We start from the raw sequence: 19,440 nt of genomic DNA, 5'->3' as shown, positions 1-19,440 counted from the left end.
TCCTTATGTAAAACGTAAAAGTAAAGCCCTTTACGGCCGATTTTCTGTTTGTTTTAACCTATTACTAAGCGTTTACGAGATATTGTCCGTCGTAATGCAATGCAGTCATTGACCAGTTGTCCGCAGAACTTGTTAAGGCAATCATTGGCTTGATGTTGCTCCAGGGAGCTTGGAAACCGCTTCCACGCGCGCTCTCATCTATGTTTGCACTGAGTAACCTTCGAAATCTATGTATCTTTTGTATACCCAAATATGATAAGTAACACCGCCCATGAACGCAACGGACAGCCCGAAAGTGTGCCGGGTTTTTGTGTACAGTGGCGTGTTTGCGAAGTTCTCGAGCCAAGATTTTCAGATACAAGCTTGGTGAGCCTGGTTGAGCCATTGAATTCCGAAGAAATAATCACTTGCTCCAGTTCATCCGTGAGCAAAATTTCTTTACATTCATTAATGACCAAATCATAATGAATTACAGGGATCATGGTTATATCCTTACATCTTATGTTTACGAAGTTTATTCATGAGCTACATTTCTTTATAATCGATTATGACCCAAATACAATGAATTAGACGAAACTGAAAGGGCGCACACACATATTCTTTTCTGCTAACATTGCCACAAATTTGAATGGCGCCGTATTAGGTGTGCATTCTCCGCTAAGAGGACTTCTCTCGACGACTTCGGCATCGTGCCGACGCGTTTAACATGGGGATTAACCATATCGATTGGTCTCTAGGGTGCTCTCAGATCCACCTTCGCTTCGGCGTTTCTGTTGTATCAATATTTAGCCAGAAAAATGGACATGGAAGGTTCAAAGGTAACGTATACGTAGCACATAAATTTTGCGAATTTGAACCAAAAAAATGTAAAAAATAATGCATTCCTAACGTATCATTCTACTTCACACCTTCCAAATACTCGTCACAATGGTAACCTGAAGAGAAAAATGGTAATATCTTTATTTCTTATGTTTTTAATTACGAATTATTTTACTTGTACGAAATTAAACAAAAAAGAATAAATTTAGGGAGACTTAGCTAAATATTCTGCCAAGGATTCGTAATATCAATTCTGATTTCACACCTGCTAAGCACGTGAAGCAAAGAAAATCATATTTTCTGTGTATGCTGTAAAAAAGTAAAAAAGTTAGTGTGATGTCCAAAGTTCATTACTACACTCAACATCATCTTCCATCTCTCATCAGCCAGTCTAGAATTCATTAATGCTCAACTGGCACGAGACAAGTGAATAAAAAAATATGGATATGAAAATATGGATTATTTTCGGGATTTTACATTGAGTCTTGTCTATATTTTATTCTCCAATACTCATTTCAACTTTCTCAATTTCTATCATCGACAAAAAACAACTTGCTGAACTAAAATTGGAGCTACGCATTGCAAAACAGCCCGAGCCCAATAGGAATGTGAGATTCCAACTTTTTACGACATTTTTGAGGCTACAAGACTAGATGCTTCAATTTTTTATTAACGAATATAAGGGCTAGGCAAAATACAGGCCGAGGAGTATTTGAAATACATAATACCTTTCACTAGGGTACATATTTGAAAAGCAAACTACAAAATAGTTCAATTACAAAATGTATTTGTATGGAAAATAAGAGATCTTAAAAATATATAATCTGCCTTGGCACGTTACGTATAGTTGCAAACATAAAACCATTCTAACAAAAACGAAGTAATCTCTGAAGTATAACATTACAAAGTGTTATCCGAGCTCTACTTCAAAAGTATTTTACGAGTGTATTTTTTATTTTAGAATGGGAAAATACCAAAAATCAGTATTTGAAATACAAGATACATTCAGGTCATGTATTAGAAATACAAAGCACAAATTACAAATTTATTTCAAATACGTATTTTAAAATACTTGTATTTTAAATACTGCCCAGCCCTGATGGATATAATACAGTTACACTATAAAATTAAAGTATATAATAATGGGGAAGTTGAATTGATGATTTTTGCAGCTTTGAAGATAAACATAAATGCAATTTGTGTCAAAACTTTTCAGAATGCACTATTTTAGAATACCCCGTTTCATTTTCCACGCTAAATTTTATTCCGCCATTAGTGATGACAACGTTTCCTTAACAAACCGCTGAAGTCGATTGCTCAGTATTTAATATATGGACGAACACACATACACGATCATGCTCAGGGAGGTTTAAATTCCCTGCGAGACGGGACTCGAACCCATGATCTTATCTTTGGAAGGCGAGAGCCCACCGCCGCCGTAACCCCCAAATAAAATATCCAGCAACGAGGATCGGTTGAATAAAATTTAAGTAAACGTTTATATGTCGAGTTCAACCTATTCAGGCGTGATATAGTGCAAGTTTGTCAAATTAAAACTGAAAGGTAGTTGCACTTTTTCACGGTAATTCAATTCATACGACGCGTTTCAGCTCACCATCATCTAGTAAAAGACTACATCTGGCACGTCTTGTAACAGATGATGGCACTGTGAGCCGAAGCGCGTCGTGCTCATTAAATTATTATGGAAAAGTAATAAGTTAAATACGTTTCATTTTCAATTTTCAACCGATTCAGGCGTGATAGTGTAATTTTGACATATTGAAATGAAAGGTAGTGGTACGAAACCACAATAATTTAATACGTAGTACCCGTTTCGGCTCATAGAGTCATCATAGCGTCGTACCCCTTGAAATCATTGTGGGAAAGTGCAACTACCATTCATTTCAATGATTTATAAGTTACTTTCGTGATATTGACAGTCCCGCATATCCGCAAGTCACCACCGCAAAACCTTTCCATTTGTTTTTGCAGAGCAGACATCCGATTGTTTTATTCCGAATGTCTTTTTCTCCTATATACTCATTTCAACTCTCTTTATCTATCATCGTCACAAAAAAAAACTTGCTGACGTAAAATTGGAGCTACGAATTACAAAATAGCCCAAATCCAATTCGAATGTGAGATACGAAGTTTTTACGAATATTTGGTGATGAATGATGGTTCTGTGAGCCAATACGCGTAGTAAACATTAAATTATAGTGGAAAAGTGCAAAATAACCTTCATTTCAGTAGTTTATACGTTATACTGTAGTGATAATGATAGTCCCGCATTTCCGCAAGTCATCGTCTAAAACCTCTCAATTTGTTTTCGCAGCGCAGACATCCCATCGTCTTCAGCACCACCTACTCCGGGGCTGCAAGGATGGCGCTCCAGCGAGCAACGGACGAACAGATGCGGATCATCATGAAGGAGATCCGCGAGACGCCCAACTCCTGCGACGAGGACATGGCGTACATAAGGAGCTGGCTCAACACCCAGCCGCACCTTCCTAAGATTCAAGGTGAGTGCCCGACCCTCTCCTCATCTCTGGACGCCAATCGCGCCACACAATCAGTCCCCTCAGAGCAGAGGAGGCTTCGGCCACGGTGGAGGGGTGGAAGTGGACTGTTTTAAAGGTTAGCGGAGAAGAAGGAAAGAAGGAGAACTTGAGGACTCGCTAAAGGACCACGTGACTGGAGAGGGAGAAAGGTCCGCGAGACGACGAGAAAGTATTCGGACGGTCTCGATTTTGAATCTGCGAAACCGGTTTTTAATCGATGAACTGACTGGATAGAATCGGAAACAGTCTAGAAGCAAACGGGGGAATTAAGCTCCACAGCCTGAAAGATGAAATATGGAAATAAAAGACCCAAATGGCCTTATAAAATCCGACCATATAATAAGTATTCCGCCATTCGAGTCGGTTCTATCCATATTGAATCATAGAGGCATGGTAAGAGCTTCGTTAGGCCTATACAATTCGTAACAAAGGAAGACTGACTGGAATTAATCTGAAAAATTCTCTAGTTTCCTCGAATCTACTCAGGTAGAAATAGGTACCTATTACCCTACAACATGAAATCCGTGAAAACCTACGTCATTACCAATTACCAACCTGACGACTTCGGTGGCGGCGAGGTAAAGTCCTCGTTGCGAGGCTAGAGGTCGCGGGTTCGTGTCCCGCCTGGGTAGGCTGCTATTCAGGGCATGGTTTTTAGTGCACGTGTAATTATTAAATTTGTTGAAACCCCGATATAAAATGCCAATATGGGCTCTTTTCGTGGGTATGGAAATAAATAAATAAATATTTTCTCGCAGGGATACCCGAACGAGGTATAAGTGAGAACAGAATAAACGCACAAACGTGAATATCATGAGCTTTTTCCACGGCAGAAGAAACACGCACCTCCCTCTGAAAGGTGCAATTGATGCGTTGTCCTACTACCGCAAAGTGACCGCACTCGTCCAGTGGACAGTGGCCATACATGGAGTCGTGGCTTCGGGTCGCCGATGCGTATGAAAACCATGAAGCGTTACACGCTTGACTCACCATCCCGATGAATTAAAATTCTATTCTTCCATGGAATAAAAAGTGTCCGCTAGTAAGTACCGACATTCTTCAAGGACAACGAATAAATCAAATAAAACTATTAGCCTAATGCTCGTTCTTGACGTCGTCCATATCATAAGCCAACGATTGTGTACACAAGGTCTATGCCTTGAATATTGATACAAATGGTTTCTGCCAAACGTAAAAAGAGTCGGCCGAAGAGGAGAAAAATCGCTATCCGGCTTTATGACTACGGCAAACAAATGACCAACTTCCTCTCCGCTGAGCACAAGCCGATTGAAAGAGACAGGAGAAGGTTAGCGTAAAATGAATAGGCCTTCCCCTACTTCTTTCAAGAGTACCAAAGCCTACGATGAGAAACGCAAATTCGGGCGGAATAATGTTACCACTACACTATACTTTACTTTACGCTTAAAAAATGTAATCCACTCCGGAAGATGTATTTGATCCCATTTGACAGAAAGATAATATCCTTCTCAATTCCATGATGAAAATATATGATTTATTATCCACCATTTTTCATATAAGTACATAAAAAACACTATCATTCGAGCTTAAAATGCTTCTCCGGGAAAGTTTAGGAACATTAATACGTATGAAAGGTCCTCATAATAAATGGTAAATACTTTTGGTTGATATCAAACAATATTTCGCTTTGGCGAACATCTTTAAGACAATTGGAATTCATAGACAACAAATATAGAAAAACTGCTCTAATTATGGAACCAGTCGAAGTAACTTTGTTTTCCGTAGATAATATATATGCTCCAAGCTCCCATTAAAACGAGATCTTAAGTACTGACTTGAGGGTAATGTTTTATTTGATTATGCCATAAAAGTTTCGAGCAATCATATATAATACTTCCTGCGCATAGTGGATGTTTGAAGGAAAGAAAAAAGATACACCTTCCGAGATACTGCCGCGACAAAAAGCTATTTCCTCCAGACATCCGGTTTGAAGCTTCGAAACATTCAGCGTCCATACGACCAATATGTCGTCCGGAAGAACTCACCTTTTCAGTTTTTTTCTGGGCCTTTTAAATAGACATTTGATGCCGGTGTTTCTCCATTTTTATGGGAATAAGACTGTAATCCCCGTAAACAGTCCCCGGAAAGGCACGGTAAGCAGGACACCGACCAGGTTCACATGAGGTCAAGGGTATAAATTTTAACAGCACAGTCATCGTATCAGTCCCACGATTAAGGTCATAACCTCAATGTAATCCCCGCACTCCTTAAATTCAAAGATATCTACAAATCGCTGCCGCAAGATAGAAAACCATATTGCTTACCCTTTAAATTACAAAGGGGACTAAAGTTAGATCCATTTTTTAAGCTGTTCATATTAAATATTAACGAAATATAGCATGAAATGCATAGCGAAACGAATTGTTGTAGTTTTCTAATTATTGTAGTTAATCGGGGTAAGGCTGGCAATGAATATTTATGAAGAACTACATCTCTATGATAAATTTCCTGTTAAGTACAACACAGAGAAAAAAAGGCAAGGCGAGAAAAGGCATTTAATTGGCTTAAACTGAACTCTTCTCAAACTTAGTCGAGTTATACACATACAATGACACGAGAGGCATTACAAATTAACATAGGAAAATAGTTAAACATAATTGCAGCTCAAATATATTCGATAAAATATAAGCGCATTAGCATTCCTATTTTCGAATTTAGCCCTTAATACCTACCTACACTTTTCCCAGTAGTATCGGAATGCTAGAGAAGATGGAGGGTATCAACGGCCCTCTGAGAAAATATATCGACTTATGCAGATAATATCGCACAAAAAAGCACTCTATATTCAACCATCTAACGCACACTGTATAGAATTCGATCTCCATCCCATGACCCATAGCCAAGTTCGATTGAAGACTGTACCTACGAGTCATTTCTTGATCGCGTCAACATGTCTGTGAGGTCTCCACGTGAGTTATTTCCCAAAAGCGACTCGCAGGAATGTCGTGGAACAGGATGGGCGCGAATGCCCAAGATGATAACTCTAAAGTGTCCATAGCAACATCTTCTAGACATAGAGATAGCGGAGGTGTAAAGTTTATGGACCCTCATTTTTAAGAGCCAATTATATGGTTCTCGTATCCCCTTAATAGTCCACTCGCTCAGGAATACACCAAAAAAACCTAATATTATTCACGGAACTTTATTTATATTTACTCTTGAGATCTGAACCACAAAATCGGCTGTTTAAATTATATCATCAAATGTATTTCTATTTCCACATCTGACAGAAACATCAAACTGAAATAGATATTTTGGCGAACGGGAAGATATAGGAATTGGCTTTTCCCATCACCAATAAAGGAATTAAATAAATACTATGTCAATCTTAGACGATCACTACTCCCACAACATTCATCTAAATGTACATGATTTGCCATGAGAAAAAAATTCCCCTGGACCGGAAATTGAACCACTGACGTTAGGCTTTCCTGGCCACTGCGCAGATCACTACGCTATCCAGGTTCGGTATAACTGCTGCGGGAATACAGGAACCTGCATATCGTAGTGACCTGCGCAGTGGCACGGAAAGCCAAAGGTTCATGGTTCGATTCCCGGTCCAGGGGAATTATCATCCATGGCAATTCATGCATATTTCACAGCCGTTCACGCCGCAGGCTTCGGAATATTACATGTGGATCTAAATATTTAGTATTGTCTTACAGATTAACGGCTAGTTTCCAAACATCTCCCTCCATACGCCTATCAAGGTGGCTAGTATGTAGATAAAATGAACGGAGGTGGTCATTTCCCCCGTTGCTTACCCGAATAAAGACACTCCCTACGGCACGACAGTTTCTGATTTTCGGAGGTCAATTTTTTGAAAGTAGGCCAATGCTCAAGCCTTCCCCCTTCCACCTCTCTTTCCAACTCCCTCGGTCCAGCTTCCTCTACCCCAACTATGCCTCTCCTTCCCGTGAACAGTTGCCCACGAGCGTTTCGGATATCCGAGTGAACGAGATAGGCCTTGCTGCAGAGCGATTCCGGTGAAGTGGACTTGGAACTCCCGAGTTAAATTGAGTTAAATAAAAGAGAAGAAAGGGTACATGCCTAAACTTAAATAGGCATTCAATGGAATTACCGACGTAAGGCCCGGCGCAGAATCTCCGGCGACAAAACCCCCGCCGTCATAAGGCCCGACGACCAGGGGCGCAGCCAAAAATTAAGGCTAGGGGGGGTTTTAGGGGCAACTAATACTTTGGGGTGTGTGAGGCATTGCATACCATCCAGGGTTAGTGGGAGTTGCATGGGCTCTCCTCCAGAAATTTTTTTAAGATTAATGGTCCAAAGAGGCGAGATTTACGGCTTTCCGAGGGACATTTGATTAATCCTAATACTATACTATAAGTAATAATAATCCATTAAGTAAAATGGATTAAATTAAAAAATTTCTCTGAGCTCTGGGGGGGTTTTATCCCCCAAACCCCCACCCCTCGCTGCGCCACTACCGACGACAAAACCCCCTGAGTACATAATACCCGACGACAAAACCACCTGAAGACATAAGGTCCGGCGACAAAATCGCCGCGGAGATTCTGTCTCGGGCGTTTTGTCGCCGCGGGGATTTTGTCCCGGGCGTTTTGTCTCGGGCCTTCTGTCGTCGGGGATTTTAGGAGCGGGCCTTTTGACTGCGACCCCATTCAATGAGAGTTTATCAGCGTTAGTAAAGTCATAGCGAATATTAATAAAAATTTTCGTGGGTGCTCATCGCGGTAGTTAAAAAAATTTGGACTATGTCGCCGCGTCAACATTTTTGGGTGGCCCAAACGTTTCCCGACCGATGATGGTCGCTTTTTCAAAGGATTCTGGTGAGTTAAATAACCAAAGGATGAAGTTCACCAAGAAAAAATATTTGACTTACCCGGGATTCGAACACGGATCTCCCGAATGCCGGTCAGGTGTGTTAGCCAGTTAGACCAGGAAATTTTCTCAGAGCGAACTCCGGGTTCAAATCCCGGCTAAGTCAAATATTTTTTCATGGCGAACTTCATCCTTTGGAGTACTATTTAATTTTACACACGTGCGCGTGACTGCGTACAAAGTCACTTGTTTCTGCAGTGCTTTGATTCAGCTGAGGTTGGAAATTTGATTCATATTTATAGGATGTCTTTGTCAGAAGTTGGGGGTTGGGGGTAAGACAGATAGGTTTATATATTATTATATTTATCGGGTATCTGTCTATCACCCCTAGCACCTCCTGATTCAGATACCCTATAAATATATATGAAATTTTCTTCCTCACCAGAATCCATTGATAAAGCGACCAGCATCGGTCGAAAAACGTTGGGGCCACCCCAAAATTGACGCGACGACATAACCCAAAACTTTTTGTCTACCAAGTAATAGTGAAACCCAAATTCATCATTAGTCGGAAATTTTCGTGTACGTGAGTCGAGAATGTACAATGGACGAGGAGGGAGACAAAATGAAGAGGAGATAATGGCTGTTTCAAATATCGATGAACACCATACTACTAACTACTATGATTATCAACAATCGGCATCAAAGATCATCGACTGTGATCATTGAACTGTGGTTAACTGAGCTCTAAGAAATGGAATGATACCCCCACCCCCATGTAGAGCCAAGAAATTGTGCATCTGGACATATTAAGAAGCACCTCTAAAGTTGCGCTCCATTAAGTGAATGTGAAATGGCACAACTTTGAATTTGAGGTTGGAAGATCAATTCCTTTTATTCTATATTTATATTGAACTCTTAGAACACTATTTTGGTTACATAACGGACAGTTTTTTTATCAAAAATTCTCTATTCTTCTAATCGAATTTTACGTATTTTTCCACATCAAAACGCATGGGAGTCGGCTATATTTGGAGGGCCCGGACAAGCATAATAGGGTGGTTTACCATTTTTTTAAATTGCCTACATCGAAATATTATTACTCCTCAAGTACGTAGTTCACGCTTTTAGATTTTTAAATGACGATATCTATTTTTAACGATTCAATGAAAAGTGAAAAATTTCAAGCGCGCGAAAAGGCGACGGTTAAGTATGAATGCTCGGAAAAGCCCGTGTGACGTCATTCTGGTTAGAGCTGCCGCCGTGTGAGGTCACCTTGGTGCAAGGTTATGAGCGCCGCTACAGCCGCTATGATGCACGCTGCATGCAGGTAGTTGAGTACCCTTCTAGCAGGTAGCGCTTGGCTTAAATAAGGATTATTAATACCCAATCAAACGAAGGAAACTTTCCGACCACAGGCAATTTTAATAGGTGATTATTGAGAGATGTTTCCCTGAGCTCTGTGCCTCATGCATGCATTCGTAATCTCAGGCGATGTAAAACTCCTATCTACTCGTATAAAAACTAGGTCCCTGTGACGTCACGTGGAGTGGCATCGCATGGGCGCCAATCTGGCCTTTTTCAAATGAGCTTAAAATTGGCCATTAACATTGTCTAAACTGGGATTTATAAAACCAAATAATTTTTATATTATGAATACACTAATGCTGGGTAACGAATCGCAATCTTTCTTTTTCTTTGATGAAGGAAACTACCCTATAGATAATAAAGCAGTCAATCTAAACCTGAAATCGTTTTTAAAAAATCAACCAGTCTAGAATCATCGAAAGTCTCGATCGAATAGCCGACGCTCCAAAGTATCCTTCAACGGGTTCGATTTGCGGAGCCACAGAACATGCCTAGATGCGCCAACTTTAAGGCAGCCGTAGCTGAAGAGAGAGGCAATTCAGGAGAGGGGTGGGATAATCTTCCAGGGTATTTGTTTCTCGCACGCTTTTTTTATTTTTTACTTCCCAGCCGATTTAGGAAGGTTTCGTAACAAAAGGAAACGATGAGCGAGACGACGCAACTTCCGGAGAGAAAGTCTTCGGACGAGGATAAGAAGGACGGTATTCGCTCCGTGCAGTCAGGCTCCGGGGCAAGCACGGAAACAGATGATGGGAGATGCACGATGTTCCTTTATCGCTCCAACTTCATACCAATCGCTCTCATTCTCGCAACCGTTTCAAGCAAGAAATAACGAAAGGAATTGTTTCGGAAGAGGATGGTTCCTCCGGGCTGTCCTGATGCCCTTCGCTACGGCGCTTTCTCTTTTTTTTCAGCAGCTCATTCGAATATAGGCACGAGCAACTCTTAACGTCCACTCGCGGAGTGAAGCCTGACCAGGTGTCACATGAGAGAATAGGTATTGTGTCATTCCACTCCACATTGGACTGGGGTTGACCTTTGACCGCCCAGATTTTGATGAAAATCGGTAATATTGCTTGCCTCCTCTAAATAAGCTCTTATAAAAATATTTTTTTTAAACCAGCCTTTATATTTAGATTACAGGGGATGAGCAACATTTATATATGACACAAAGCAAAAAAACTCAGTGACCCCGAAAAACCAAAAGTGACGTATTAAAAGAGTCACTATATTTATTAAATTTTCAGTGAATGGTAAGCCCCCTATGTTTCAAAATGCCACCCCTATGCTTTTAAATGCCTACCCCTATGTTAAAAATGCCACCCCCCTATGTTAAAAATGCCACCCCGTACGTTTTATGTAACGGTAAAACAATATTCAAACATTTACAAAACCTTACAATTGTTAATAAATATATGAAGATCATAATTAGCTGTTGTACAGTTTTCACAAATTAAATGTATACACGAAAATCGACCATTTGGAACTTCTTAGATCAAAAACATGTTTTGGGGGGCTATAGGTTGACTGGGGGGTGGTTAAAGGGGGGTTGGAGAGAAAAAGTTATATTTTCATGTATTGTCATCGGAAATGAAGAAGTGTGCAAAATTTCAGCGTTTTTGCTTCACAGGAAGTGAGTCAAATTTGAGTTACAAGATTTGTACCAGACAAACAGACAAACAAACAGACAGGTTGGTGAGTTGATATAAAGGCTGGAAAAAAAAGTACAATTTAAAGAGTTTTGCAAGGATGTAAAAAACAGCTAAATTGCTTTTTCTTTAATAAGAAAGCATGAAGCTTTCGGCTTTACACTTTACGGAAAAGAATCAACGAAGACAACTGTTTGATAGTTTATTTTTATACAACTTCCTTTAAAAATCTCGAATATATGTGACCAAATTAGTGTTTTAAGAGTTCAAAATTTTCCTTAGAATGTCAACCTACCAATTTTTTCTCATAATATTCTTATAACAGTGCACAGTAAAGTACGCAAATAATAAAAATGTCAAAAATGATAATAATTAAAACAGGCATTTTAATTCTTGCTGTTAAAAATTAATCGTTTATAATACAACCATAAATAGAAAAATTATTTACGTTTTCTAATTTCGTAAAAGAATATAGAACAAAAAATCAACAAACATTTGAATAAGTCTATTTCTTCGCGTAAAATGTGAGTCGATAATTTCCCGTCCGCGAAAACCGCCATTTGGAGGTTATTAATTTCAGCTATTTTTACGATCTTCTCAAAACACCTGAAATTGTACGTTTTATTGAAAGAGTCGAACATGTACACCAAATTTCACCACAATTTGAGGAGTTACGGGTGCACTTTATCCCGTAATGGGATATAATGATCCTATTACAATTAAGATGGGGGCAACGCCCTGAAACATATATAAATAATAAAATAACGTGGGAATACTTTGAATGGTTTGTATATTAAATTCATCAGGTGGATATTGAAGGAAGCACTTTCAATTGTTGCGATTACAAATTAATTAAATATTTCCGGGCCAAGGTCAAAACGGTTTTAGCTCAAAGGACAGCCTGACTTTCTCATTTTCATTTCGACCAGCAAAATTTGACCTTAATGATACGTCGTATTTATCCAAAGTCAGAATTAATTTAAGAAAGAATCGTATACATTTCCGGCGATTGTCGATAATGAGGGCTTTCTTCAGCCAGATAAACCGACTTCAGCAGTATTTCCTAGGAATTGAAGAATTGCAAGTAGAGTTATCGAAAAAAATCACTTGGTGTATAAAACTGACGTTGGGATGGATTTTAAAGTCAAGTTTTTTTTATGTGTAATTTACAATCGATGCCCAACATTAAATAAATGTAATAAAAGACCATATAACAAGTATTAGCAAAAGCAACGGAATAAAATTTTGTTGGCTGACACTAATTCTTGTCCCCGTTGTTTATCTCAATTATATTAAATAGAGTAAAATGTTTGCAATATTTTGCTAGTAAAATACATCCATAGTAGTCTTAGTTGTACCACTTGGATACAGACATTGGAAGCGAGCATCAGCTAAGATTATTTTTGCCTCAGGAGAGAAAAGTATTGAAGGAAAAGATTAGAGACAAAAAGCAATAGTGGTAACCTGCTTTTACTGAAAGGCGTCATTATGCGATGGACGCAATTCTGTACTTGGAGTGACAGCCACCCACCACCCAATGAGGGATTGAGCTTCCTCGAGAAAGCTCTATCACAAACGGAATTTTGAACCTAGGTCTACGGAGAGAGAAGCCAACACTCGAAGCATAGCGCTAACTAGTTCTCTCTTATTCATCCTTCTCGCCATGTTTAACCTATTCCCGTATTTAACTTCAACCCATGTAACTAATCACGCGGAAAGGAAGAAATTCATAGCGATGGCCAGCCGGAGGCCATGTCTTTATAGTTGTCATACGCTTGCGGTCAGATCTCCTTGAAGAATAACTATTGAAGCTTTTCCATCGGCATTGAACTTCATGGAACCAATAAAAAATTTAAAAAAGTCACATCTATGGTTCCGAATGGGTAATGAGAGCCGTGATTGAAGCGGCAATATCGCTAATCATGAAACAGAAAGAGAGAATTGGCCACGGTAAGGAGTTGCAGGTAGTGAATTGTTTCCCCACGGAAGCTGATACATGATACTTCATAACTTCCGCCTGCGTGCGCCAAAAAATCTTGGCAGTTCCGTAAGTTGGAAAGTAACGAAAAATTACGCTTCCAGGCCATTCAGGTGATAAATTATGAGTTATTTCCCGTCTGTAAAAAAAATTCTCTCGAGTGATGATGGGCCGACTCTTGTATCGGTAACGTTAAATCGCTTGACTGATCGCGGCTGGCAAATTTACTTTCTATAAAGTATTCCGCTCCAAGGCCCCACAAGAGAAAGCTCAAATTTTGAACAAAAAAATATTACCACGAAAATGGAGCAATTGAAGAAGATTGATCGCAGAACAAGTCCCTAAAATAGAAGCGACACATTCCCACTTTTGACCATGGACTACTACGCCCGCATATCATTGATTTAGCCGAAATTGTTTTTTTTCACGATGAACGGTTAAGTGAATAAAAATAGTGGATTAATAATTTCAAAAGCAACCGATATTAATGACACACGTCAATTCTTTTCAAGTTGATAATCAATCAAGTACAATAAGAGGCAACCAAGTAAAAAAATGTATTTCCTATTCCTTGAGAAACAGGTTCATAGGACCATAATGAATTAAATATCGTCTACACTAAGGAGATAAATTTTGAAGTGCCAACATGAGTTTACTCATTGTCAGTTGAAAAAGTGTATTAATTTTTTGTGATAACAAATCAAACCTCACGCCAATCAAAGCTGAATTAAAATTATTTTGACTTCCATTTTTACGACTGAATTGATGTCTTTCATACGTATAAACATAAATGGTATAAAATTATTAATATTTCGTCGTTGAAAACTGTGATTCCTACTTTCATTCCAAAATTTCTTATTTTTGGAAAGACGTTGGCATGAAAAATAAGGGCTGCCCTCCAACTACTGGTTCTATTTTAGATAATGTCCAAGACGTATTCTTCCAGGGAAATAAATAAATCTAACACGCGTTAGAGTTAGTCACCAAGTTTTTATGCTACGTAGTTTATTATATCTTCACTTCGTTTTTACAGAAAAGTTTCCGAAGTTAGACTCAAAACGATATCCGTATGCTCAAATGTGAGTTATTACTATAATTCAAATCTCTTTGATTTGGAACCTTTTCCGATGTTCTTGGTCCATTTATAATGTCCTCTAAGAAAACAGAAATCAATCATTATAAAAAATGACCTTTAAATACATATCAAATGGGTTTCATGTGGAGGACATGCTAATAACGGCACTAAAAGATGCTTCGTTAATTCATGGGCTGTTTTCTGTATATCTTGAAAACCAACTTTGCAAAATTATCCAGAACACGATAAAAAGTATTCAGCGGTAATCATCGTCGTAAAAATGCTCATGAACTACGAAGCAGTGAGAATTATACTAAAACAACTCTTACGAAACTACGATGAACTAATTTCGGACCAATTATTGATAATCATCGTCTTTCATTATTTATTGAATTTATCAAGCCTACCTGCTTAGAATGATGTGCTTATTTACTGAAGGTAGAGACAAATATTGCCACCGCTATTTCATTAGATGTCAAAGTGGTGCCAATTAGTCTTGTTACAATAAATAAAACGATATAATGACAATTGAGACGATAAAAAATCTAATAAATAATTCATGACGATTATATGTTTTTCCAACGGAAAAATGAAGCTTTGCACATTCGACGGCTTATTTATTACTTATTTTTACCGACGATAATGATATTCTGGAATGATATTTTACTATCAAGTTTATGTCTCACGTTAATACGTTCAAATACGTACGATTGACGTGGAAATTAAATGCACTACTTTGATAACGACATCTCAGTTCGTGATTATAGTCGGTGGTGATAGAGAGTGGAGAGCAAGGACGAAGAGAAGTTTCTTCTCTGACGCAACTCCAAAAGGTATAGGCAGACACTTTTAACTCTATCCTGGTGCTTCCTTACTAGCATAAACCAACTTATATATTTTAGGATGTGGCCGCTTCCAGAAACTTAATTGAAACAATACAACAGCAAAAAGAACTGGATGCATCCTCGACACCACGTTTTGCTTCGTCAGGCAGGTCTCGCCTTGTGGGGATAATCCTGTTGCGATGTAACGAGTTCGGTAAGCGAGATCTCTCTCACTATGAGTCTCCCGACAATATCAAGAGTTTCACGGGCAGTCCTTGATCTTACAGGAGGGAGGTTTGAGTGAAAATCTCCCCGGCTAAAGGTGGCACCCTCCCCGCTATTATACCCAAGCAATTCCCGCAGTCACTCCATGTATCTCGAGAGCAAACGCATGCCCGTCACCCTTGGCGAAGTATGAATGTTTTGCGACGTCCCCCTTCGGAGTTGGTACACGCACCGGAGTTCTTTCCTCCCCGAAGGCATTCCGCCTTAAGTCACTCTTGGCCTTAACCGTGATAATAACATAATGCAAGGCTGTACCACTCCTTATCTTGCGCTCAAGCGCCACTCCCATTCGGACAAACCGATCATTACAAATCAATTTAAGAATATAATATACGTGAGGTATTGGCCGAAATTAGAAGGATAACGAGAGCATTATACCTACTAGCAGTAAACCATCCCATGAGGACGAAAATCATATCGGTTTGGCAGTCATGTAGCATTATTTTAAAGCTTCTTTCAGTCAAAATCATAACCAGCGTCTTACGTAAAATACGTTTCAAAGATCAAACAAATATTAAATAAAATTTTAATTAAATAGTATTTACAGTAATGATTTGTAGCTTTCAATATATAAGTGTCACTCATTCTACTTGGGGGCCATTTTGAGGCCTATTTTACAAATTAAAATGTAAATAACAATAAATATATTAAGTTTTACTGCTAATCAGGAAAAACTGAACACGGTCTGGATAAACTTTTTGACATTCATTTCAGGTTGGTAGAAATATTAATCAAATATGAATTCGTTAGGCAAGATAGCTGAATATTCAATGAAGTGTGACAATTATTATTCCGGTAGAGAAACCTAAAATGTTAAGAAAAATGAGTCACGGAAATAGCATCGCATCGCATTTATGGCTAAGGCCTTTAAAAACATTTATTTTCGCGACGAATTATTTTCAATACATTCCAAAATAATGCTAAAAATGATACTGTAGCGGTAACTCAACCTCTGGAGTCATTTTCATTAGCGCATGCAAAATAAATATTGCTCGTTAAAATTCATCATGCCCGGAAAAAAAAGAGAAGGCATTTTTCTCAATCATTTCATACGACGCACAAATTGGTTTTTACGAAGCCTAATTGAAAATTAGGACCTTGATTTTTATCAATTGAATGACTGCTTGACTGTCGCAATCCACGAATCCAAGATTGGGTATACTAATGTGTATTCAAAGGACTCACTGGAACTGTAGCGATAAGTTTGTTTATTTTTAGTCAAAAATTTCCTACGCAACTTAATCTAAATTAAATTTAAACACATTTTCCGCGAGCATTACAAATGTGTAACGCCAAATTATCCCTGCTTATAACACTGGTTAATTTTCATCGCGTGCTTTATCTGATGACTTCTTCGAAGGCAGTCGTTTCAACCGCAACCTCCATATTCTTTTTGTAGGCACTGAAGATGATGTTGGAGGAAACTGTTAAAACCTCACACTTTCAACAGGACACCCCTTCGAAACCTTGAGATGAGTACATTACCATTATCATATCCACATGAAGTCTCTTTCGATCCAATCTCTTTTAGAAATCTCATCCACCAACATCTCGGTCCGTCGAGTAACTCATCTCACTTTTCAATGTCAGGCGAGAGTGAGTATGACATCACCATCACCTTTCATTATTTTTCCATCCCATCGCTCTCACCAACAAAGATACCTTCAATCATCTTTACCCGCCCACCACCCTCTCAAAATCTCCTTGTGCTTCAACTCCTACCATCACTATCATTCTTCCAATTTCCAGTGAATCGCGCACATTTAAGATTGCAATCGTATTCCAAAAACTCTATTACAGTCAAAAATGATCGAAAAATGTCCTCTAGTCCCTTCGTCTGGAGTCCTACTACTCCCATGACCTGAGGATGCACAGAGGACAGAAATTGAAAAAAACCTGGCCTAAAATGTTTTTTTTTTTACTTTTAATTTTGGAAAAAAACGATATTTTTTATAATAAAATAATCATCGGGCAAATTACTGAAAGAATTTTATTTCTAACAATAAGTCATTTTTTAGACAGGAGACGTCTTTCAAGTTTATACTAAATGATCTTAAAAATTTATCCCTTTTTCTTTTGAGAAAATTTACTGAAGTATTAGTAGAAGCAACAGTTGCGTTTTGTTTTAAATTGCCTACCTTTCAAGCGCAAGCATGGTAAAAATGGTCATTTTTAGAATCCGTTGTAATGAAAATTTTTATTCTATTTGTAATTATTACTACTTAATAATAAACAATTAAAATAACCTAGTTTTCACGTATTTTCAACATAATGTACAGGAAAACTTTATGTTTTTTCACATTGCTACTCAAACATTTTACACCAGTTTATAAAAAAAAGTGTCATTAATTCTCATGAGAAAAATCCACCCCCAACCAGCCTCCTGAGCTCTCCTATCAAGTTATGCGCGCGGGTGGCCAACCGCCCTACGCGGTGATTACATGCGGAAAATTTTCAGACTTGTTTTCGTTGAGGGTCCGAATGGTTGTTCCTAGCCGGTCGGGGGCGGTGTGTGGGAGTTTCGTTCAGGTGCTACGGAAAGAGCGGGTAATATGAAGAGCCGCCATCTGCTCGCTGCAGGAAATGCTGTAGATAAAAAGAGATATTTTATGGAATTTGATTATTTCTCGATGCAAGGACAGCGAGGTGAATTTAGTGATTATTATAGGACCCATCTCCACTATAATACGTCATAATCGTCTCTAGGAATATGTATGTACCATGGTAGCTCCGCAACCATTGCGTGTCACACCCGCTGCGCCCAAATCGTAGGGAAACAAATCATACTTGCAACTTCCAACCCTTTGGAGCTGGATTCCACTCAAAAATACAAGCAAACGTACACTTCAAGATCTTAGGCCAAGGTAGTAGCTGTTAATGCTACGTATAAAATAATGGGATTTCATTTGATACGTATATTTATCCATTTGAACGACTCACATTGAATATCGATGGAATTTTCCGTTTTATTACTGGCAATGGGAATTCCCTCACTATACGCGAATTAGTTGTCTTAAATAAGTAAATAATCAATTCTGCACTTCAGCACTCCACGTTTTAAGCCGAGGCGGGCTGTTATGTTTTTTTTATGACTTGGATGGCTGTTAAGCGGTACGATAAGTCGTACGTGTTATTTAATAAGACGTGCGACTCATGGCAATTCCGTTTGATTCCGGGAAATAAAATGACATACCATCATGGTACCGCGCGTGTATCACCAAGAACTGCCGGTTGTTTGATCGACTCAGAGACGAATTCTTCACGGATTAAGAAAGGAATGTGCCGAGTCATTCAGAGTAATAGCGATGGCATTAGCTCTTGTTTTCTTCTGAGTGCGCATCAACCCCGCACAGCAGGTCGCATTTTATTTTTGATAGTGACGTGCTAGTATTCATAAAAATTAAGATGTCACCTTGAAATCGGGCGAAGTCAACCTTTTCCGAAGAGACATCGAGAAACAGCATATTAAATGATATCGTACTGTCCACTTTATTTTTAATTTCACAAACTCTACTACACGTGTTTCGAATGGATTGAACTCATCGTCAGGTACAATGGAAATTCGTATGCCCACACAATATGCGACTAAACTGTGTTACATAAATAAAGTCAGAGTACCTGATGATTATTGCTAGCTCATGTATACAATATCTTCGTGTATAATTTGAAATTAGGGGTTTATAGAGAAACCCACCTCTACATTTACCTGTATTTCAAATATAAATACAATAACAACTGAGAAACTAACAAGGAAATATTTCAAATGCGAGGAATAGGAAAAAGCGGACAGGTGTCTGCTCAACATGCTCTGAACATTACAAGATGATAGCGTCAGTGTTAAATAAGCAATACGTTACGAAAGAAAGGCCAGTCTCATTCATTTGATAGAAACTTAAAATTCTTGAGAGCTTCATTTACTTCTTGATCCATGAGAGCTACCTTTGAATCTTGGGCCTATGCATGCAAAGGCGTAGTCAGAGTCAAGTAAGCTCACAAATTATCTTTCGTGCTCGTCGGCATTATTGGAATGGCTTGTTTCATA

At 38.7% G+C, this 19,440-nt stretch overlaps 1 protein-coding gene across 3 annotated transcripts in view; it reads left to right on the top strand.

Moving 5' to 3' along the window:
* The window catches only part of LOC124155900 (clavesin-1-like), a 94,702-nt gene that overhangs the window by 52,262 nt on the left and 23,000 nt on the right, over nt 1–19,440 (top strand). For 2 of the 3 annotated variants that reach the window (XM_046530093.1, XM_046530091.1), the window contains one exon: nt 3,155–3,341. In XM_046530093.1, coding sequence (XP_046386049.1) covers nt 3,203–3,341 — 139 coding nt within the window. In that variant the 5' untranslated portion in view covers nt 3,155–3,202. The remainder of the gene's footprint in view (nt 1–3,154; nt 3,342–19,440) is intronic. The other variant, XM_046530092.1, reaches the window with a different exon arrangement.

Source organism: Ischnura elegans, chromosome 3, assembly GCF_921293095.1.
Source record: "Ischnura elegans chromosome 3, ioIscEleg1.1, whole genome shotgun sequence".
Classification (NCBI taxonomy): Eukaryota; Metazoa; Arthropoda; class Insecta; order Odonata; family Coenagrionidae; genus Ischnura; species Ischnura elegans.
Note: the sequence above shows the minus strand (reverse complement) of the source record. Positions and strands in the feature narration are given on the sequence as shown.